At 37.4% G+C, this 23,942-nt stretch overlaps 1 protein-coding gene across 6 annotated transcripts in view; it reads right to left on the minus strand.

Moving 5' to 3' along the window:
• NFAT5 (nuclear factor of activated T cells 5) overlaps positions 1–20,507 on the minus strand; it is a 120,523-nt gene extending 100,016 nt beyond the window's left edge. For 3 of the 6 annotated variants that reach the window (XM_025889085.2, XM_073880066.1, XM_025889083.2), the window contains exons 1-2: positions 20,139–20,507; positions 18,353–18,406 (exon numbers count right to left, since the gene is read on the minus strand). In XM_025889085.2, the coding sequence (XP_025744870.1) occupies positions 18,353–18,406; positions 20,139–20,211 (127 nt within the window). In that variant the 5' untranslated portion in view covers positions 20,212–20,507. Of the gene's footprint in view, positions 1–18,321; positions 18,407–20,138 lie in introns of those variants that run through there. The other 3 variants (XM_073880067.1, XM_025889084.2, XM_073880068.1) reach the window with 2 other exon arrangements.
• Positions 20,508–23,942: the final 3,435 nt, after the last annotated feature.

Raw genomic sequence — 23,942 nt, forward strand, 5'->3', positions numbered from 1 at the left:
AATTACCAAAGGACTTAATTTACACCTAAAACATTTTTTCATAAAATCTACTTATGCACTTATTAATACACGTTTATCAGTAAACACAAATACTGGTCAAGATTAATTTACTAAACTGACTGATGTTCATATTCTCTTATCTATTCTCAAATTAAAACCTGAACTACAGCAGTAATCTAAGAAAATATTTTAAAATAGAAAGTATTTTCATAGTTAAGGACAAATAATAAATCAAATTAATGAAAAGGAAATTAAGTACTTCAATTTTCACACAAAATAAATACTAAACTACTCAACAATGCCTTTTACCCAGGCCTCTGATAAATACAATTATACCTATATTTAATCTAGCAGTCATCTAGGGTCCTCATTAACCTCTACTAATGTCTAATTAATAGTACAAATACAAAGAGAATACCTTTTTGAGACTTAGTAGGGTTTATAGTTTCCATAGCTACAGAACTGTGTCTCACTTCACTAATGCAGCTTTTCTTCTTCCTGGCTCTCTGCCACAATTCTGTGACATTTATTGGAAAACTGCAACCCATTTGCTACTATTAAATATAAATATTTGCTTTCCAGAAATCAACAAAATGAATCAACCATGCATATTAATAGTAAAAAATTTTTTTCGATCTAAATGATTGTGTCTACTTCATGCATTTTTCACAGTCAACTGTAGTCTAGACTGGCTCATCAAAATTCTGTTTTTGATCATTTAAGATATAGCACAATCAGTGATGTCTAGGTCATCCCATTCACATTTTAAGCTAAAGATTTTGGGTCCCATATAGAAAGCAAGAGAAATTCACATTTGACGAAAACAGGAGGAAGAAAACCATAAATGATTTAAACAACCAAAATATACTCTGTTAAATGGGAAAAACAGTCGTTTTTCCATGTGCCACCACACAATTACTTCTGTCTCAGTAACTTCACCAAAAAAGTTAGTATATCTCAGACTCTTAAAATTATTTTTTCTACTTTTTTAACAAATATATTTTTGTGGTAAAATACATATAACATAAAATTTACCATTGCTTTTTTAAAAAAAGATTTATTTATTTTAGAGAGTGAGAAACAGAGACAGAGAGCCCATGTGAATGTGATCAGGTGGGAGGGCAAGAAGGAAAGGGAGAGGGAGAGAAGCACTCTCCACTGAGCATCGAGCCCAATGTGGGGCGTGATCCCATAACTGAGATCATGACCTGAGCAGAAATCAAAAGTTGGACGTTTAACTGACTGAGCCACCCAGACGCCCCTTACCACTGCATTTTTTAAGTGTACAATTCAATGCTATTAAGTTTACTCACAATGTTGTGCAACATCACCACTACCCATTTCCAGAACTTTTTCATCATCACAAATATAAACTCTGTACCCATTAAACAGTAACTCACCATTGTCCTCTCACCATAGTCCTTAGTGACCACTATTCTATTTTCTGTCTCTATTCTAGATACTTCATGAAATCATACAATATTTGTCCTCTTGTATCTGGCTTATTTCACTTAACACGTTTTCGAAATTCATTCATGCTGTACGATGTACCAAAATTTTATTCCTTTTTAAGGGTGAATAATATTCCATTATCTGTACAATACCACACTTTATCCATTCATCTGTTGATGGGCACTTTAGTATATTCACAAAGTTGTGCAACCATCATCACAATCAATTTTATAACATTTTTAACACCCTTCCAAAAGAAACCCCAATCCTTTAACTATCATCCCCTATCCTCAATTCCCACCCCTAGGAACCGCTAATCTACCTTCTGTCCCTATAGATCTGGCTATTCCGTACATTTTCTATAAATGGAATCATACAATATGTGGTGTTTTGTGACTGGCTTCTTTCACTTAATGTGTTTTCAAGATTCATCCATGTTGCAGCATGTATCAGTAATGCATTCCTTTTTATGCCAAATATTATTCCATTAAATGGATATACGTTTTGTTTATCCATCCATTGATCAGTTGATGGACATCTGGGTTGCTTCCACATTTTGGCTATTTAGAGTAATACTGCTATGGACATTTGTGTACAAGTTTTTGTGTGTACAGATGTTTTCATTTCTGTTGGGTATACATCTAGAAGTGAGATGCTGGATTATATGGTAACTCTACATTTAACTTTTTGAGGAATTACCAGATTATTTTCTAAAGTAGCTGCAGCATTTTACATTTCCACCAGCAGTATATGAGGTGATTTGTCCACATCCTTGCCACACCTGTTATTATCTGTCTTTTTGATTATAGCTATCCTAATGGATATAAAGTAGTATCTCATTGTGGTTTAAATTTGCATTTCCCTAATAACTAATGATGCTGAAAATCTTTTCATGTGTTTATTGGTATAGTATATATTTGTATTGTATCAGTGCCTTTATATTAAGACATTTATACATTTAGCAGTATTTACGGAAAAGACATTAAAGTCAGTATGTTCTTAAGTATAACTTAAATAGGGCACCCGGGTGGCTCAGTTGGTTAAGTGACTGCCTTCGGCTCAGGTCATGATCCTGGAGTCCCGGGATCGAGTCCCACATCGGGCTCCTTGCTCAGCAGGGAGTCTGCTTCTCCCTCTGACCCTCCCCCCTCTCATGCTCTCTCTCATTCTCTCTCTCAAATAAATAAATAAATAAAATCTTTAAAAAATATATAACTTAAATATGTTTAATAGCACAAACAGTATTCTATTGAAGTAAATATAGAGGAATAGTTGTTCCAATCAGTAAAATGGGAGTAGACTCTCTTCATATGTTTGTTTATAGCCAATCACCTAAGTGTTCCTCTCATTTAAAGAACAAATTTTTATTTAGATAGAATAAATTCCTGTGCTCAAAATGTCAATCAGGTACAGCCATTATGGAAAACAGTACGATGGTTCCTCAAAAAATTATAATAGAAATACCATGTGATCCAGAAATGAAATTTCTGGGTATTTATCCAAAGAAAATGAAATCCCTACCTTGAAAAGATACCTGCACCCCACATTCACTGAAACAATAGTCAAGACTGGAGACAACTTAAGTGTCCATCTATGGATGAGTGGCTAAAGAAAATGTGACACACACACACACACACACACACACGTGCAAACAGGAATATTATTCAGCCATAAAAAAAAAAGGAAATCCTGCCATATGTGACAACGTGAATGGAACTTGAGAACATTATACCAAGTGAAATAAGACAGAGAAAGACAAATACTGTATGATCTCACTTATACATGTTATCTAAAACAAAAGAAAATAATATAAAACAAAAACCCTGAACTCAGAGAACTACAGAAAACAGACTGATGGTTGCCAGAAGTGGCAGGTGGTGGGTGGAATAGGTAAAGGTAGTCAATGGTACAAAATTCCAGTTTATAAGATAAATAAGTTCTAAGGATATGAGGTACAGCATAGTGACTATAGTTACCAGTACTGCATTGTACATATGAAAGTTACACTAAGAGAGTAAGATTAAAAGTTCTCAGCACAAGAAAAAAACTTGTAACTATGTGTGGTGACAGATGTTAAATAAACTTATTGTCATAATCATTCTCAATATACACATATATCAAATCAGTATGCTATACACCTAAAACTAATACAATGTTATAGGTCAATTATATCTCAATTAAAAAAAAATATCATAGGAGTGAAATGGCCAAAAAACCCAAACAAACAAAACAAAGTCTGGATTTAAGAATCTCATAATGCAAAGATTAATTCCTAGCAGAAAAAAAAAAGGTTTAAAAAGTATCCTTAACTCTTGACACAATTATTGCAAAGTAGTAGTATTATACCAACGAAATCAATAATACAAGTATGGTAGTCCCAAATTAGTGTTTTAGATGCTATATCACTCCTAGGACCCAGCAGAAATTAAAGGCTAAAAAAATTCCTAAGCAGTGTTTCTGCACGTGAAAGATATACACATATTTTTAAAAATCTGTCTATAAATAATATTGCTAAGTCTTACTTCTCCTTCACTTATATTTAAAGTGAAGTTTGCTGCTAGAATATGACAGTTAACAATTACAAGATTAATTTAATAGTTGCTAAGGACCAGGGTTTGACAGAATTGATTTCACACATGCCCATATATATATATACCCCATTTCACTCTACTAAAATCCCAGGAAAACTGGGGCACCTGGGTGGCTCAGTCGGTTGAGTGTCCGACTCTTGGTTTCAGCTCAGGTCATGATCTCATGGTTGTGGGATGGAGCCCCACGTTGGGCTTCGTCCTCAGTGCAGTCTGGTTCAGATTCCTTCTCCTTCTCCCTACCCCTCTGCCCCTCCCCACTCACACATTCTCTCTCTCTAAAATAAATAAATAAAATCTTTTTAAAAAAATCCCAGGAAATCCATGCCAATACGAGTTGAGAAAGCTAGGCTATGTAGAGCTGATATTGAATAAAAAGGTCTACTTCCAATTCTACAAAATCACCTCATATTAACTGGTTATTCTGTTCTGTGGGGCACAGAACTTTAAAATAAAATAACTCTCCCAAACATACAAGAAAAAGTATTGTTGGGAAAAATTACATTTTCTGATAAAGACACCAGACATGTCCTATGCCATAAAATTAAGATCATATCTCTAGTTTTCTCAATTATCCATGATGGTCATCATATTTTCTATTAATTTAACTAACCATTCTAGATTCTATTTTTTTCAGTTGTAACATGTAAAAGGTCCCCTAAGAAAACTTTTACTCATATATATATTACATATTCATACATTTTGCCCTAACCCTGTTCCATTCAAGCATCAAGAGAGCTTTCTTATTCGGGTATTCTAGGTTTAGAGAACAAATTTACCTCCATTTTCATCTTTATTATCTAAGTTTTTGTCTTTACAGATTAAATAACTCCAATTCTATAAAGGCCTAGTTTTCCATCTGCTGTAATTTTAATGCAATTGTTATTCCAATTAAAGCTTTCTACATGGTTGTATATAACTAGAACACAATCCTCTCAGGTTTCCAATATCATTCCTTCCTTCTTTCTGGAAGGCAGCTATGCTCACCACTATACCACCAACGCTCCTTCCTTCTTTCTGGATATGGTACTCATTCATTCAATATTTATCAAGTATCTCTCAGATTATAAAGCACTTGTGTCAGATGCTATGAGAATTCAAGGTATAGTTGCTGCCCTTGAGAAAATTACCACCCAGTACAACTTTTTAAACAAAACTGGACTTTACTATATGTTGTTTATGGTTTACTACAGCTTTAATTCTATGGCTGACTAGTATTTTACAGTCACTTATTTTATCATGGTTTGGGTTTCTTTTTCTGAATAGATATAGAATCAAGTACTTCAATACTAAAGCTCTCCTAAGTTTTAAGAGACCATTCCTCAAATCACTTCCATAATTTTACTAACACTTAAAACCATGGTTAAAAAAAATAAAATACTTAAAAATAAATGTTTAAAAAGATGTGTAAAACTTATACCCTGAAAACTACAAAACACTGTTGAAAGAAATTAAAGTGAGATCTAAATAAAAGGAGATATTCCATGTTTATTGACAGGTAGGTTTAATATTATTAAGATGTCAATATTCCACAAACAATTCTCCTCAAAAAAGATTCACTGCAATCCCTATTAAAATCACAGCTCACTTTTTGCAGAAGTTGAGAAGCTTATCTCAAAATTCAAATGGAGGGGCACCTGTGTGGCTCAGTCAGTTAAGCGCCTGCCTTCAGCTTACGTCATGATCTCCAGGTCCTGGGATTTAGCCCCACTTCCGGTTCCGAAGTCTGCTTTTCCCTTTCCCTCTGCCCCTCCTCCCTGCCCCTGTTCTCTCTCTCTCAAATAAATATATTTTTTAAAAAAAATTAAAATGGAGGGGCGCCTGGGTGGCTCAGATGGTTGAGCGTCTGCCTTCAGCTCGGGTCTCCAGGTCCTGGGATCGAGCTCCACATCGGGCTCCCGGCTGGCTCAGCGGAGAGTCTGCTCCTCCCTCTCCCTCTCCCCCTGCTTGTGTGCTCTCTGTCTCTTTCTCAAATGAATAAACAAAATCTTTCAAAAAATTAAAATGGAAATTCAAGGGACTTTGAATAGCCAAAACAATCTTGTAAAAGAACAAAATTGGAAGACTCATCCTTCTCAATTTCAAAGTTACAGTAATCAAGACAGTATGGTACTGACATAAGGACAGACAAAGATGACTGGAAAAGAACTGAGACTCCAGAAACAAATTAACTCAAAATGAATCAAAGATCAAAATGTCAGAACCAAAACTATAACATTCTCAGAAGAAAACAGGTGTAAATCTTTGTAACCCTAAGCTAGGCAACAGTTCCTTAAATATGACACAAACCAAGAGTAACAACAACAAAACAGATAAAAGTAGACTTAAACAAAATTTAAAATGCTTGTGCATCGAAAGAAACTCTCAAGAAAGTGAAGGGGGCGCCTGGGTGGCTCAGATGGTTGGGCGTCTGCCTTCGGCTCAGGTCATGGTCCCGGGGTCCTGGGATCGGGTCCCGCATCAGGCTCCCTGCTCCTTGGGAGCCTACTTCCCCCTCTGCCTCTTTCTCTCTCTCTCTCTCTCTCTGTCTCTCATGAATAAATGAATAAAATTAAAAAAAAAAAAAAAAAGGAAAGTAAAGGGATGCCTGGGTGGCTCAGTCATTTAAGTGTCTGCCTTCCGCTGAGGTCATGATCTTGGGGTCCTGGGATTGAGCCCCGTGCAGGGCTCCCTGCTCAGTGGGGAGTCTGCTTCTCCCTTTCCCTCTGCCCCTCCCCCACCCAAGCTTGCTCTCTCTTTCTCTGTCTCTCTCTAAAATAAAATAAAAAAAAATCTTAAAAAAAAAGTGAAAAGACAACCCACAGAATGGGAGAAAATTTCTGCAAATCACCGGTCTGATAAAGGACTTGTATACATAATATACAAAGAAGTCCTACAACTCAACAATAAGAACACAAATAATTCAATTTAAAAATGGGCAAAAGCCTTGAGTAAACATTTTTCCAAGGAAGACATACTAATGGCCAATAAACACATGAAAAGATGCTCAATAGTATTAGTCATTAGAGAAATATAAATCAAAACCACAAGAAACTTCATACCCACTATGACATCTATAATCAAAAAGAGAAAAGAACAAGTGTTGACAAGGATATGGAGAAATCAGAACCCTCATACACTGCTGCTGAAAATATAAAATGATACAGCCACTGTGGAAAGCAGTTTGGCAATTCCTCAAAAAGTTAAAAATAGTTACTGTATGACCCAGCAATTCCACTCTTGGTATATACCCAAAAGAAAAAAAATCCGCACACATAAAAACTTATACACAAATGTTCATAGCAACATTGTCCATAATAGCTAAAACAACCCAAATGTCCATGAACTAATGAATGGATGAAGAGTCAAAAATATTCTTCCATAAAAAGGAATGAACTACTGATACATGCTATAAAATGGATGAACCTTGAAAACAAAGCTAAGTGACACAAAGAAGTCACAAAAGACCACAGATGATTCCTTTTATATGAAATGTCTAGTATAGACAAATTCAGAGACAAAAAGCAGAAGAGGGCTGCCAGGGGCTGGAAGAGGGGGAACTGAGGAGTGAATGGTAATGAATAAAGTGTTTCTTTTCGGGGGAATGAAAATGTTCCAGAATTATATACTAGTGCTAGTTGTACAACATTTTGAATGCACTAAAACCACTGAATTATACACTTTAAAATGGTTAAAATGACAAACTTTGTTATATTAATTCTCTCAATTTTTTAAAAAAAAGATAATCAGGAGCCAGATCTTTAAGAATTTTACATCTTTATTAAAGGATTTTAAAGCAAGCAATATGATTAGATTTGTATTTTAAGAAGATAAATCCTGTACCACATAGTGCTATGAATGCCTACACCTTAGTATGTAAATTTAGCAACATCTGATTTGGGTGTTCAGAAGCTTATGCTAATAAACTCCTGGTTCCTTGCTACATTTTGGGTAAATATGTTTGTCAAGTAATTTTATTTCTAGATATGAATTTTTATTTTTTGTTTATTTAAACAAATATTTATATAGTGCTTACTATGTGCCAAATACTATTACAAGTGCTTTAGAAATATTAACTAATCTAATCTTCATTAGAAATCTGAGTCTATTATCCCCATTTTATAGAACTGAGTCAACAGAAAGGTTAAGTAACTTGCCTAAAATGACACAGCTATTAAGTAATGCATGCTTCTGAAATTGGGTTTTTATTCACAAGCCTGATAAACATGTGGAACTCTGATTTTTCTAATCATTATCTTTACCATTTTCTTTAGGATTTTAGTTATTTGTCAGAGAGCACAAGCAGGGGGAGTGGCAAGCAGGCAGAGGGAGAAGCAGGCTCCCCACTGAGCAAGGAGCCCAAGGCAGGACTCGATCCCGGGACCCTGGGATCATGACTTGAGCTGAAGGCAGCTGATTAACCAACTGAGCCACCGAGATGTCCCTATCTTTACCATTTTTAATTGCCAAGAAAGCACTTCTTCAAATTCAACTTCCAACTCTCTGTTCATCTGTTCTCAAAAGTATGCACTGAATTTTTTTCTGTGTAGAATTTTTAGTATTGATTCTGTCCATTCTTATTAAGTTCATTGAAAAACATTTTCAAGAAAGTTATTTTTTAGTTTTTACTTACTATATTTTACACTATAAATGTGCCATTTGTATTTACTGTAATAAGAGCAGTAATTTAGCTAACTAGTGACATTCTGTTTGTTCTTCAACTACTTCACCACCCAGTTTAAAAAAACAAAAAAAGCAACAATGAGCTTATTAAAGGAATTAAGTAGTCATTTTATCCAAAGCATCTGTTATTCAGGTAAAAATAAAGTAAGAAAATGAAATGTTCTTCAAAAATAATTATAGTGGCGCCTGGGTGGCTTAGTCGGTTGAGTGTCTGCCTTCGGCTCACTCAGGTCATGATCCCAGAGTCCTGGGATTAAGCCCCACATCGGGCTCCCTGCTCTGTGGGGAGCCTGCTTCTCCCTCTCTCTCTGCCCCTCCCCCTGCTCGTGCTTACTCTCTCTTGCTCTCTTTCAAATAAATAAATTAAATCTTTAATAATAATAATTAGAAAATTCAAGCTATGTTTATATTTTCCATTCATTCACTCTACTTTAGCCTAATATTCTAGAGAATATGGTTTAACAATAAAAATTAAAAAGGATATAGAAATAGAGTTCACAATACAATTTTATAAAAATTTACTCAAGTAAAATTTTAATTTATAATTTCTAAAGTCCTTATAACTGCCTATTACCACAGTGCTTATAAATTGAATATTTAACTTGTGAACATTAACTTATTATTATTAATTCTACTTTACAGTAATATTTTTTCTAGTAAAATCGTCATTTCAGACTGAAACCCCAACAAGCAAGTCGCTACTTAAAAAAACTGGAAAAAAAAGACAGTACAAAATCTTTAAGACTTCTAATCACAACTTAATTGTGAAGAATAGCTACTTGTTAGCTTAAACCGATGTTTGGATGCTTCATTGCTATTACACACTTTTAAACACAGGCATTTTAGTGACTTACCTAAACGATTATAATGAAAACTTTAATTCAAACAAATACTTAAATTTGTGTAATCAGGCCCCCATCAACAAACATTTAATTGTTCCATTATGTTGCTAACAAAAGTATTTTAGTGTCTAAGGTCCAAACTAGCAGTATGGTATATAGTAAAAATGATTACTGGACAAACTTGAATTTTATTCAGCATTAGTACTTATAATAGAGTTAAGCACAAGACAGTACTCACTTTATATGTGACAGAAAGCTCATATTCTGTTTTGACCTTTACACTTAATCTACAGTACTACATACCCCCTACGTACTCTTCAACTATACAACCCTCTCAAGACCTAAACTACAAAGAAACTTTAAAGTTCTAAACTTCGATTTATAATTATCTAGTATAGGTGCAAACTATATGCTCTGGTATAAGGTGCACAAAAGTATTTTCCTATTAGCAAATAAAAATTAGAAGTCAACCATATTAATTTCATTTTCTAATCTAGACTGGATTATGAAACCCTTTAAAACAGTTATCATTGTTTATTCACATACAATCTCTTCTACTGAGCTATAAACTGTATGTGGCCAGGATCCATGTGCAAATTCATTTTGAGTGAATGAATAAATATTATGAGTAAGTAACCTAAACTTGCACATAAACATGAAAAGTCATCCCTAGAAAACTACATTTGGCTACATTATAGAATATAGGAATGTATAACAGAATAAAAAGTCTCATTACTTTTAGGTCCTTTAAAAAACCAGTTTTCCGTTTTAGAACATTATGGTGGTTGAACAAACAAAAGTTAAAGAGAAAAGAGTATACATTGTATAAATCCATTTATATGAAATTCTAAAAAAGACAAAACTAATCTATTTTAAGGAAAAACAGGCAAGTAGTTGCCTGAGGGGCTACCGTGGGCAGAACTGACTACAAAAGAGCAAAAGGTAGCCCATCTAACAGGGTGACTGAAAGGTTCTGTATCTTATCTATGGTGATAACACAAATGTATACACTTGTTAAAAATTCATGGAACACCCTAAATTGGTGAACCTCTGTACCTCTATATATAGACTGTCTGTTATTTAAAAAGGGAGGGGGGCGCCTGGGTGGTTCAGTTGGTTAAGCCTCTGCCTTTGGCTCAGGTCATGATCCCAGGTTCCTGGGATCAAGCCCCATATTGGGCTCCTTGCTGAGCAGGAGTCGGCTTCTCCCTCTCCGTCTGCTGCTCTGCCTACTTGTGCACACATGCTTGCTCTCTCTAATAAATAAGATCTTTAAAAAAAATAATAAAAATAAGAAGGGAAAGAGAGAAAGGATACAAGAAGTAACCACACAACCAACAAGCAAAATATAGAAAGTACCATGAGAAAATGGGAGACATGAATAGAACGAGATTTTTTAAAAAGAGACAGTGCAAAGAACCAAAGTAAATTAATAGGGCCCTATGCAAAGTATCATTACTCATACAGACATTTTATAGTTTGGTCCTAACATTGTATCAGTTGTTCTTCCTCTCAACTCTCAGGTAAGCAAAACTGCTATTAATGTCTCTACTGAAGAAAAGGAATGCTTGCATGATTTTCCACAGGGTCTCAAACCCAAACTAGAATTAAAATCCATTATTTTCTAATGCCTAACATAGAATTTTCAGGAAGTTCATTAACAATGACCCACCATAGCAAGAATAGAACTAACTCCTGAAGCTCTATTAGTACTATTTTTTCTGTTGCTCATCTTTCAAATTTAGTTAGGCTCCGAAATACATCAGCAGAAATAAGGTGCAAGGATTCTGTGCTTCCATAAAACTAGTGCCAAAGAAATCATGAGTCCCATGGCATCCTCCATTTCTCAAGTCATTCTCCTTAGGTGATGGTCTGCTTACCCTTCCCCTACTCTTCAATTCTGAGTACCATCATCTGTCAATACAGAGGTGGTTCAATCTTAAAGACACTCACTAAAGCAAGGCAATGATTTGCTAATTTTGAGTGTTAAAATATTCCCCAAATGGGTCATCATCATATTCTTTACTGATTTTTATGTGTGGCTTATACAGTTTCTCTCTTACTTTATGGAAGCTGTTTAGCTGAAGAATCCTACAAAAAGCTCTCTTTTTACATCATCTGAACAGTGGTGTAATTTTAGTAGGGCCTAAGGTATAAATACCAATTATCAAATGTTTATACTAAAGAGAGTCAGGATAAGCTCAATAATCTGTGGTAAAATAGTGAAGTTTCAAATTCCAGCCTCCTTGATTAGCTATGTGACCTTGGGAAAATCAGTGAATCCCTTTATACCTCAGTTTGCTCATTTATGAAATACGGATCCTGACACTATCTCAGAGGATTTTTCTGAGGACTAAACGTGAAAAATATCTGTACAATTCCGGCACATAAATTGCTCAAAAAAATGTTTTTAATTACTAGCACTGAATTTATTATTCCTTTTTACCAACACTGTTTCTTTAATCATGTCCTACAAATGTTATTTTAGGTAGATGTCTTAAAACTACAACTAAAAAGAAAAAACACTAAACTAAAACTAAATTTATAAAGATAAGAGTAATCAACAACTTAGGTCACTCTTAGAAACTTTTCTGTTCTTGTCTCACCTTCAAAAAAAGATACCAAAAAAACCCCAAAAAACAAAAAAACAACCAACACCAAACTTATTAAAAGACTAATTGTAACATTTCTGGATGGGGAAAAAATAAAAACATTTATGGCTGGCCAGCAGTAATTATCATCACCTATTTGTCAAGTAAATATTAAAAAGAAAAGAGAAAAAATTTTATTTTTCAGTAGTTATTAAGAATAAGTAACTGAAAATGTCCACGTAGCACATCTTTAGTTTCAAATCATCAAAAATATAGATCCTTTATCACAACACCAGGTTTTATTTATATTTGGAAGCAAAAATCATTATCTGTATTTAATCCATAAAGAAAATTTCTACCTTTTCACTCAAGTACAGGTTTATAATTAGTGTATTATATACTTTGGTAGTTTTTTTAACCTTGATTTTTATTAAGACAACAGGAAATAAAAGACACATGAATCTCTTTCATGTAACTTGAAATAAAATCTTTGCAACAAGACAATAAAATAAGTTAATAAGCAACATTTCTATTGAAGAATGTCTTATACCTTAGAACTAACAGGACTATCTTCTCTCACTACACAACCAGGCCCAAACGATGTCTCAGATTAATTTGATCTTTTATTTTTTTTCTAATTACCTATTATTCTTTATGGACAATATAATGTTTTTTTTTTTTTTAAAGATTTTCTTTCTTTATTTGACAGAGAGAGACACAGCAAGAGAGGGAACACAAGCAGGGGGAGTGGGAGAGGAAGAAGCAGGCTTCCCATGGAGCAGGGAGCCCGATGCAGGGCTTGATCCCAGAACCCTGGGATCATGACCTGAGCGGAAGGCAGACACCCAATGACTGAGCCACCCAGGCGCCCCTAATCTTTTTTTTTTTAAGATTTTATTTATCTGAGAGAGAGGGAGAAAGAGCATGAGCAGGGGAAGGGGCAGAGGGAGAAGCAGACTCCCCGCTGAGCAGGGAGCCCACCACCACAAGGCTCGATCCCAGGCCCCCAGGATCATGACCTAAGCAGAAGGTAGACACCTACCCGACTGAGCCACCCACCCAACTGAGCCACCCAGGCGCCCCATGGACAATATAATGAGTCAACTTTTTCTAATATAAAGTGGCTATTTTTTATATATAATATTAATCACAATAAGAAATGTTTTTCTATACTATCACTTACAAGTTTTAGGGGACTCCTGGAATAATTACAGTAGTCAAGAGGAGTTAAGAGCAAGCCAAGAACCATCTGATTAAATATGTATTTCTCTATCCTCTTACTGTAATAGGCAACAGAATTCTAGTACTGAATGAAAATAACAAAAACAGAGTTTAGGAAGAGACACAAGAACAAATGGTAGGAAATCAGAGAAACGGATCCTAGAACCAAGAAGTGAGGATGAACTAGGTAGGTATGACTTCTATAATGTTTGAACTTCATTTCCATAATTATTTCCATAATGACATTTTTAGTTTACTAGATATGGATCTATAGATATTAATAGATACTAAACAAGAATCCAACCGATTAATATTAAATATTTTCAAAAAATCCTTTCCATTAAGATACCTTCATACATTTCATCATTTAAGAGTTAATGGCTTAACTACCTTACTAACATCAGCTTTAGGAAGAGAAATAAATCAGGCTTAATGGCAATTCAGAAATATTCCATCAAGTCAGTAAAACAGTTACTATTTTTAGGATTTTCATTTGGAGAACTATAAAGTATAATTATACGTAGTACCATATCAAATAGTTTGACAGCAGTAAGAAAAAAAGTAGTTTATTGTTCCTAACTCATTATACTATTTCATATTTTCCTTTAAAAATCTTCCGGTTTCAAATATTTAATATTAAGACTGCCTCACATTGGTATTTAGCTCTTATTTAACCAGTTATTTAATTTAATCCATCATTTAATCTCTTAACTCCTGCTTTTTAAAAAACATTTTAAAGTTTTAATCCATTGTTTTTATTATTCTATTTTTTCCAATTTGTTTATCTTTCCTGTTGTATCTGATTTTCTACCATCTTATCTTCCATCTCTATATTTCCAGAATGACCTCTTACTCATATTCATTTACTTTTAATTTAATTTTTATCTCAGTTTTTTATATGGCAAATAATATATGCCAAAATCAATATTTTTCAATACAGAAAGTGTAAGAAATGACAACTTTTTCTCTGTAGTTCAACTTTTTCTCTAGGCACTCCGAAGATTCCTAGCCTTCAAATTTGAACACACTAACTGTAAACCATTTTATTTTTTTCAATATATATAAACTATCTTCTTTAAAGAAGGCAGGGAAAATGCAAAAATAGAATCAAAAAGTAAAATCTTATAGTATATACATTTGTACAGGGCTTTTTCTATGCGAGGCTTTTTTTTTTAAAGATTTTATTTATTTGACAGAGACAGTGAGAGAGGGAACACAAGCAGGGGGAGCGGGAGCAGGAGAGGGAGAAGCAGGCTTCCCAGAGAGCAGGGAACCCGATGTGGGGCTCAATCCCAGGACCCTGGGATCATGACCTGAGCCGAAGGCAGACGCTTAACAATTGAGCCACCCAGGCGCCCCTATGTGAGTTATTTTTAATATAATTGCAACACTACCTCTTTTATTTACTTATTCCATTAAGAGTTTCACATGTAATTATGGGATCATCAGAAACATTATTTTATGGTTATGTATTACTGCATTAAATAACTAGACCCTTTTCCCACTGTCAGGCAATCACCACATTAAATAAAAAGGTAGTAGCAAAACTACATATGGTGACAGATGTTAGTTAGACTTATTGTAGTGGTCACTTCCCAATATATACAAATAATCATTACATTGTGAAACTGAAATAAATATAATGTTTTATGTCAAATATATCTCAATTAAAAAAACAAATTTCCTATTCTTTTAAAAAAAAATACATACATATAGTAGCAGGAAGGACCAGATTGATATGTAGGTAAAAGCAAACTTAACTGAATGGTAAAGAGATTTTGAATCTATTTTTAAAGCTCAGTAGCACTCAAGTGCAAGTTTTCCAACCTTGTTTTCCTAAAGAGAGAATTTAAATTTGGAAAAAAAATGTTCTACCGAAAATTTAACAAATTATATATGATAGTAATTAAATTCCCCTTACTCTGGGTTGAGTTTACTATTAAATGGAAATCTAGAACTGACAGAAAGTATGCATACATATTACTAGAAAATACTTATTATATAACACAGGGAGTCAGTACACTATAATAATAGCTATGAGCATAGTCTACAGTGAGGCTACCTGTGTTGAAATCTTGGCTACAACTTATCAGCTATGTGACTATGGGTAAGTTGCTGAACCTCCCCATGCCTAGCACCCTCATCTGTAAAATGGGATAATAATAACCATCTCAAAGGGTTGTTAAGAGAATTCAGTGAGTTCATATTTATAAAGGTCTTGGCACACAGTAAATGCCATGTAAGTGGTTACCGCTTAGAATTTTTAATATAGCTAACATTTATTGAGCACTTACTATGTGCTAGGTTAAATGCTTTGGACATGAATTTGCCTCAAATAATCTTCACAGCAGTCCATGATGAAGATACTATGATTGTCCCCATTTAAAGATGAGAAAATTGAAGCACAAAAAGATTAAATGACTAAGACAAGGTCAAGCACAAATGCTGAAACAAGGATTTGAACCCAAATCTGACGCATGACCTACAATTTTAACATAGATTACAAGGTACACACACACTAGACACTAGAAGCAGTAGCCTCCAGCTGTACTTTATCTTAAAAAGAGGGCAGAGGACAGATTTTACTGAAATAAATCTGAATATGTATTTTCTGGAATAAAGTAGGGTATTTTAAAAATTAATAAAGATCACTATAATACTAAAGTATGTATATATGAAATAACATGATGTCTGATATTTGTTTTAAAATAATACAGCTTGGGGGAAGGGAGAAGATAAAAGAAAAAAGATCAGACATGCACTGATAATGGTTAAAAACTTGCTGATAGGCACACGGGGGCTCATTATTTTATTCTCTCTACTTCTGTAAGTTCTTTAAAATGTCCATAATAAAAGGTTAAAATAGAAGTAGGGTGCACAGATTAAATACGTTCATGACGCAAGCAAACAACTTTCTTATGATTCCCTGTATCAAAGACATAAAAGGATACTTGATATTTATACATTTTACAATGTATATGTAATCTATGAAACGATGGTCTCACTTCAAAAAACTGAGGATCTTCTCAGCCAAAATAAATATTTAATAAAAGTATTTAAGCACATACATGTAAATATACATATTAAATGGCTGTCTGCATTTCCATCGACTTGTTAAAAATATTTGCCGGAATAATTAACACTTTTTTTTTTCATCTTTCTCCTGCCTGATAATCTCTATGATTATGATACTCTCTGGTCTGTTGCCCAGAAAATGGATGGGTTTGTACAAATATGAATCTACAACATGGTCACAAATTGAACAATGTGAATAAAAAACAGAAACCTGCTTCACCAAGAAACACATAAAATTTCTTGCCTCAAATTGTAGTCGATTTTTATACTAATGTATACCAATGGGCTTCTGATAAATATAATCAATAATTAAAGAACACTTTATATGCTCTAAATTATAGTTAAAACAAGGTAGCTGATACTAAAGGAAAAAAACTAACATCTATTAAGCCAGACACTATTCTAGGCATTTTCATACACACTACCCCTCAGTAAATTTAAGACATTATATACATTTTTATAGAAAGAATATTAAAGTTCAGAGGCCCAAGGCCACAGAGTTTATTAGCAACTAAATTGGCATTCAAACTCAAGCTCAATTACAAAACCCACTCTTCCCCCCACTATATCAGACTACCATATGGGAGGCAAGCATCTAAACTCAAATCAAACTTAAATATTTATGGCCTCTTTTAAGTGGACCACAAAATGTTTAAGTTACTGGTTACATATATATTTTACAGTGGCAGCTTGGCTTTGGGTAAAGAACTCCAGCTAAACACAAAAAGCATTATGTCTGCTCTTGTGTGACTCTTTTCCCACAAGTCTCTTAATTTCAGCCTCAGGTTACTCATCTCTATAATGGGGAAATTAATACCCTTGCTGTCCAACTGCAGGATTACAAAATTCAAAGAGGATATGTAAAACCACTTCAAAAACTCCAAAATACAGGGGCTCCTGGCTGGCTCAGTCAGAAAAGCATGTGACTCTTGATCTAGGGGATTGTGAGTTTGAGTCCCACACTGGGTGGAGAGATTACTAAAAAAAATAAATAAACTTTAAAAAAAATTATGTTAAAAACCCTACAAAACACAAAGAGTCTTTTTTTGTCTTAAAATGCTAAGAACAACAAAGTTTCTTTTTTTCAATATAAGGCTTTCTAAAGTCATTGTCAGCTGTTAAAATTCTACACCTATTAACATTTCCAGAACTTTCTCAAACTTTTTTCTAAGCATAGTTCAATCATCGTCTCTATCACTTGGCTTTCCTTATCCTTAAAAATAATGCAACAGTGGGACCCTGCATGGTTTAGTCGGTTATGCGTCTGCCTTCAGCTCAGGTCATGATCCCTAGGTCCTGGGATAGAGTCCCACATGGGGCTCCAGTCTTACACCCGGCTCCCTGCACAGGGAGCCTGCTTCTTCTCCCTCTCCCTCTTGCCTGAGGCTCCCCCTGCTTGTGCTTTCTCTCTCTTTCTCTCACACAAATAAATAAAATCTTAAAAATAAAAAATGCAACAGTAATGATACCAATGCTTTTGTAATAAATAATTAACATGCTGTTTGGAAATGCTCAATATATAAAAGTTCTAAATTCTGAATTTTTAAACGAAATAGTGTTTGGTGTCACTCTTAGTTATACTGATGATCATAATGTTTGAGCCTTTTCATATTCAGTTTATTTATAAAAAGCTAGAATTAAGATCTGGAATTCCAAAGTAGAACACCCAACATAATTTTTAGTAATTTTGTGGGGGTTTTCTCAAGGCTTCTCAAAGCAGATACAATAAGCTAACAAGCACATCAAACACAGTAACAAAATCCACTGAAACACTCAGCTGCTCTAAAAGAAGGATCAGGCTCTTTAGGAGAAAACTACATTGTATGAGTTTGCAAAGTTTCACACTTTCTCATTTAAACTCCATTTCAGAGAAAGCCTTTGCATACTCACACAATATGCTTTAAAATGGCACTTTGCTGACCTTCCAATAGTCCAGCTCTATGAAAATTCTGTGATGGGTGTAACTTCAGAGAATCTGAAAAACACAAAAAGCATTAAGTACTTTTTATGCTGAATGACTTAAGAAAAAAAAAGGCAAGGGTGGCATACATCTCTTACATAACTGCCATGTATTTTTAAGAACTAAAGCCCGTATTTGTGAATATACTCTGCAAAAGAAGACTGAATTGTCTCTACATTGGTCTTTATGCTAAACTTCGATTTTCATAAAGCATTTGTTTCACGGAAAATTATCTGATGATTACTGCACAAATGCTGTTAATGTCTTGACTATTTTTAGCACCCAATTGTACCCCATTAGCCCTCTTCTAAGAATCATCTCTTGATATACTCTTTTTCTTCTGACACTCAAAACTACAATATTTCCAAACTACTTCAGGTAGGCTGCCTGAAAAACATCCTACAGGATGGTGACTGCCAACTAAAGTCATCAGAGCAACAGACAATGGCTACAGTTACTAAGTAGGACTCTGTGTACAAACCCAATCGTCAGTCTGTAAAGTCCAGTACCTTCCAGAGTAAACTATCTCACTGATTCGCTTAAACAATGTAAATTTACATAATGTGAAGCTGAAGTCCCCCTTTCTGGAGGGGGTAGACTCAGTGGATGGATACATCACACCAAAACTGAAGAAGTGCTGGATTTCTCAGTAAGGAGGTTCACAATGGCACATATTTTTTTTTTAATATGGTGAAATGAATAGCTAATAACCCAGTTATGTCTTTTTGCCCCTCCCAGTGGTTTAAAAAGTGAAGAGTGTAGGGGTAGCATTCTGGTTTGATGCCCCTTGCACAGGGAACCTGTTCTAACACATTCTTGTGGAGCCCAGTATAGGAATTTAAACCCCGTAGAGATCAACTCGAGTGTTAGTATCATAGATCCCGGGAATCCCCTTTAGGCCTTTGCCAAAAGAGTTTAAAAATGAGAATCTCTGTCCAATGCCCCCTCCCTGCAACGAGCCCTTGAACGGCAACGAAAGAGAAAATTCTCAAAGGACAGCGTCAGTGCCTGAGCTGGTACCCCTGGGACAGGAGAGGAATAAAACTAATCCAGAGAGAGCACCCCTACCTTTGTAAAAAGAGAGGGAGATGTAAGTCATTAGAATGCCACAGAGGTGGAAAGAGAGAAAAAGAAAATTCGGGCCCTTTCCAGCAATAAGATGACGAGGAAAGGAAGAACGCCTGGTCGAGGGGGGCCGTCCCAACAAGGGGAGGGAGTGGACTAGGCCGGAGGGAGGGGGGGGTAGAACGACGGCGCACAAACAACCTGGAGGGGGAGAAAAATGGTGCCCCTGCACCCAGAACCGGCTCCAAGCCACACCGCCCGTTTGGGGGCAACTTTGCTGGGGAGGATGGTCCTGGTAAGAGGGGCCGCGGCGCACCGATCGCAGCAGCCCCAGCGCGGGGCCCAGTCGGGGAGGGGGGAATCCCTGAGCCGGGGAGGCCGGGACCGGCCGCTCGAGGAGTGTGGCGGGGCCGGACACGCCGAGGGACTCTCAGAACGACTGGTGCCGCAGAGACCGGGGGCCGACGGCAATTGGGCCCCGTGCGGCCGGCGGCTCCGCGGGGGAGGGGCCGCCACTCCTCCCCTGCCCCTTCCACCATCACCCGACCCCATCGGCCTCTCCCCACCCCCCCAAAACAGGCCCGACCGGCCCAGGCTTGCCCCCACCCCCGACGGGAACCCCTCCGGTCCCCCCCGGGCTGGGCCTCCCCGCCCCCACGCCCCAGCCCCCAGCCTGACTCACCTCGCGAGTACAGGGACTTGGGCGATTCCAGGTCTAGGTCCGCGCTGAGCAATGAGATGAAGTCCGAGGGCATCGCAGCTCGACCCAGCCCGGCCCGAGGGCAGCGGGAGGGGGGGAGCGGCGGTGGCGGCGGCACCTCCTCTCCGGGACCGCGGGCACCGAACCGGGGGCGGCGAGGCGAGGGCGGCTGCTGCTGCCTCCTCCTCGAGGGCAGTGACTTCCACCGGGCCGAGGACCGAGAAAACGGCAGCAAGGCGGAGGGGAAACTCCACGGGGACTAATTCCCGGCGAGCCAGGAGGGGGGTTCAGGGCGGGGAAAGGGAGGGGGGAGAGCCAACGGGTCCGTTTCGTGCTTCTCCTCAGCGAAAACTGACGGTCGCCGCCACCGCCGCCGCCGCTGACAGGAATCTGAGCCCCGCCCCCCGCGGGGCACTGCGCAGGCGCGGAGGGGGGGCGCCCCAGAGCCTGGAAGAGCTAGGGCGGCCGCCGGAGGGCGGGGAGACGCGCCAAGGAACAGCATCAACAAGGGCTTCGCTTCCTGCCGCGGCTGCTGTTTCCCAGCCGGGAAAGGGCCCCGCCAGCAGGGAGGGAGGCAGGGAGGTGTCCGCGCCTGGGGCCCCGGGGAGGGAAAAGGTATTTGCGCCGACCTGGTGGCGGCGAGCCCGAGGCGGCCGGCCCAGCGCCGAGCTGAGCTCAGGAGGAGACAGACCTGAGGGAGCCGAGGTGACTGCGGGACGAGAAAAAGGACCCCAGAGCTGGGTCCGGCGGCCTGGGCGGGCTGGCTTGGGGTCTCACAGGGGAATGGAGTTTCGTCCCTTGGACAGCCACCAGCCGTTTAGGGTTTTCGTAGGAGTGTCTAGCTTGAATTGGCCAAAGGACAAGCAAACTCATTTCTTAATTAGGAAATGACAGACCATATGTAAAAACCTCGAGTTACTGCATGTTTTTAATTCAAGTACCTTCTTCGTCTTTTGCCCTCCCCCTTTTTGTCTCCCCTCCCCCATTCTTTAGAGGCTGAAAATTCGAAACAAAACAAAACATAAAAACAACTTTCTGATTGTGCTGGGTGGCCGGGTTTATTCGGAGTAGAAGATAAAAGACTACTTAAAAATTGGATCCTATGAATCCACCTGGCTGTTCTAAAGGAAAAAGGGAAAAAGTACAGCTAAACACCACTCTTCCAAACCCTTTTTCATTTTTTACCTTTGGATTAGGCAAGGATGGAGGAAAAACACATTTAATTGAGTTTTTGCTATTCTGTTCATGGGGCCAAAAGTTTCCGTTGCAAAAACTGAAAATCCTCACCTACACCGCAGACCGTTTCCTGACTCTAATAGACTTCTGAGAAATTTTTAATCAAGTTATTAAAATATCAATTGGAGCGCAGGGTATGCATCTTGGGAAATAATTTTAATCTTGTGTGGAATACTGATGCCAGCAATCACTGGGCAACGTTTTTAAGCTATTAGATTTGGTTTTGGTTTTGTTATTTTATCTATAGACATCATAAAAATCACTCGTGTGTATCCGTGTGTGTATATATCTATATCTATCTATATATATCATACATATATACATACACAAGAGCCTTTTCCCCAGGAAGCTGGGCAATTCATCTGGACTTGGGAGTCCTGGAGGTGGGGAAGAAACTCAGCAAAAGAGGCCCCAGTGCAGGTGTCTCTGGGGTGGGGCTCTTTGCAAAGCTTTACCTGCAGACCTAGAATTTAAACTTGTGTCATCAGAGTCTCCCTATCTTTCCATCTGAACATCTGATTCAGGTTGCCCAATTATCTTCACTGCATTCTGTGCAGTAATGAATCAACCCTGTGAACATTTTCTTCCTGTCAGAGGTAACAAAGCTTTTCAGAGCCATCCCAAGATGGCAAAGCAGAACAGGAAACTACTCTCAAATCTCATTGCCACTGTTTGCTGTTGCAACAAGTCCCAAGGGAAGTCCCTTCATAACTGGTAAGAGCCCCACTCATTTGAGAAGATTTTAAACTCAAATTGCCCAACAGGCCAAGGCCTTGGCCAAAGCCTTTTAAATTGGAGCAAATACCTGTTGGAGACCCCCCCCACACACACACCCCAGCCATCAGTCAATACAAAATGTGAGGAGAGGAAATTGCAATTTACCAGGCAGAACCCAAATACTAAAAAGTTGGGTGTATCACTCTGAGCATATCCTTTTCCCCCAAACCTATGTAATCATTCAACAAACTTAGGGTATAGGAAATCCCCAATACTGTTCTGACCCTAATTAACAAGTCAAGAATTGGCAAGGCCTCTTCCTTCCCCTTTCCCTCAACACTTCTCTGCCCTTTTGTGCCTTTTTTCCCCTAGTATGAGTGCTTTGTTGTTTATGTTAATCAGATTTCCCTTGGCTTGGCAAAACCAAGTAAAGGGGGGAGGGGGGCAAGTGTGACTTGACCTAGACTAAATTCTCCTAGATGGATTCTTTAGGCTCAGGCCCCACCCCATCAGGCCTTGCATCAAGCAGTGATTATATCTCAAAGGGTATTTGAAAATTCGGTGTCTTTCTCATTTCCTTTTACAGAAATACATTTTTTGAAAAACTGTTTAGATGGATAGTTTTCATGGCCGAGCTTTGCAACAGCACGGAGACCTAGATTTCATGTTATCCTTAAAATTTCAGTGACTAAAAACACAAATTCATTAGTAAGCATGTTTGCTCTGCTCTGATCACAAAATATATGACCCGCATGATATTCAGGGTTACCAAAAATAACTATCTGATCATTGTGTCTTTAGTAAATTACATGCTACCCCCAGTTCCAAGGATATTCCCTCTGTAGTCATTAATATCTCCTTGCTTCCCCTTTTATTCAGTCTTTGAAAGAATCTCATATTATATTTCAAAAACCACCCACCACTCAAATATACACCTTCATAAAACTTTGTGCACAATAAAAAGTAAAGCTTTTTAAAATTTGGAAATTGGGGCGCCTGGGTGGCTCAGCCGTTAAGCGTCTGCCTTCGGCTCAGGTCATGATCCCAGGGCCCTGGGATCGAGCCCCGCATCGGGCTCCCTGCTCCATGGGAAGCCTGCTTCTACCTCTCCCACTCCCCCTGCTTGTGTTCCCTCTCTCGCTGTGTCCCTCTCTGTCAAATAAATAAACAGATCTTTAAAAAAATAAAAATAAAAAATAAAATTTGGAAATTTCCTCTCACTGAAAATTACAATAGGATTATGGAACAAAACATAAAGCAGATTTAGTAGTTTGTAGAATTCCTTTATATTCCTTCCCAATCATCATATCACATTCCCAAGTTACTTGATTAAAATTTCACAAGAACCCAGATTCAACTACAAGGTTGTATAGATTATGCAATAGAATGGCAGTTTTTATACTGGTGGTGTGTTCTTTAACCCCTCCTGGACCTGTTTAGGCACTCAGTGAATTGTGTTGCTGGATCTACTCTAAATGAAAGAGGTTCAAATATCAACCACTGAAAAGGAATTAAATAAACTCATACAGAACAGAGGAATGTGTTGTCACAAGATAATCTTAGTCATTGAAATACAATTAAGGCTGTTAAAATAATTTTGGTCACATGTATATTGTAAAGAACCTGCTAAACAAACACAAGATCTGAAAGGAAAATTTCCAGAGCAGTTCAAGTCATGGACAAAAAAAGTTCAGACTGAAAATTATCTTTGCTCCACCTTGGGAGCACTCCTTAATAATAATGGAGAATTGATAGTGGTGGGAAATAGCAATGACTGCATTTGTGCTGAAATTGTAAACAAAGTCTTATTTGATTATGACTATGTGTCAGTTT

This window comes from Callorhinus ursinus, unplaced genomic scaffold, assembly GCF_003265705.2.
Source record: "Callorhinus ursinus isolate GAN/ISIS: 27379988/994484 unplaced genomic scaffold, GSC_fseal_2.0 scaffold37, whole genome shotgun sequence".
In the NCBI taxonomy this organism is placed as follows: Eukaryota; Metazoa; Chordata; class Mammalia; order Carnivora; family Otariidae; genus Callorhinus; species Callorhinus ursinus.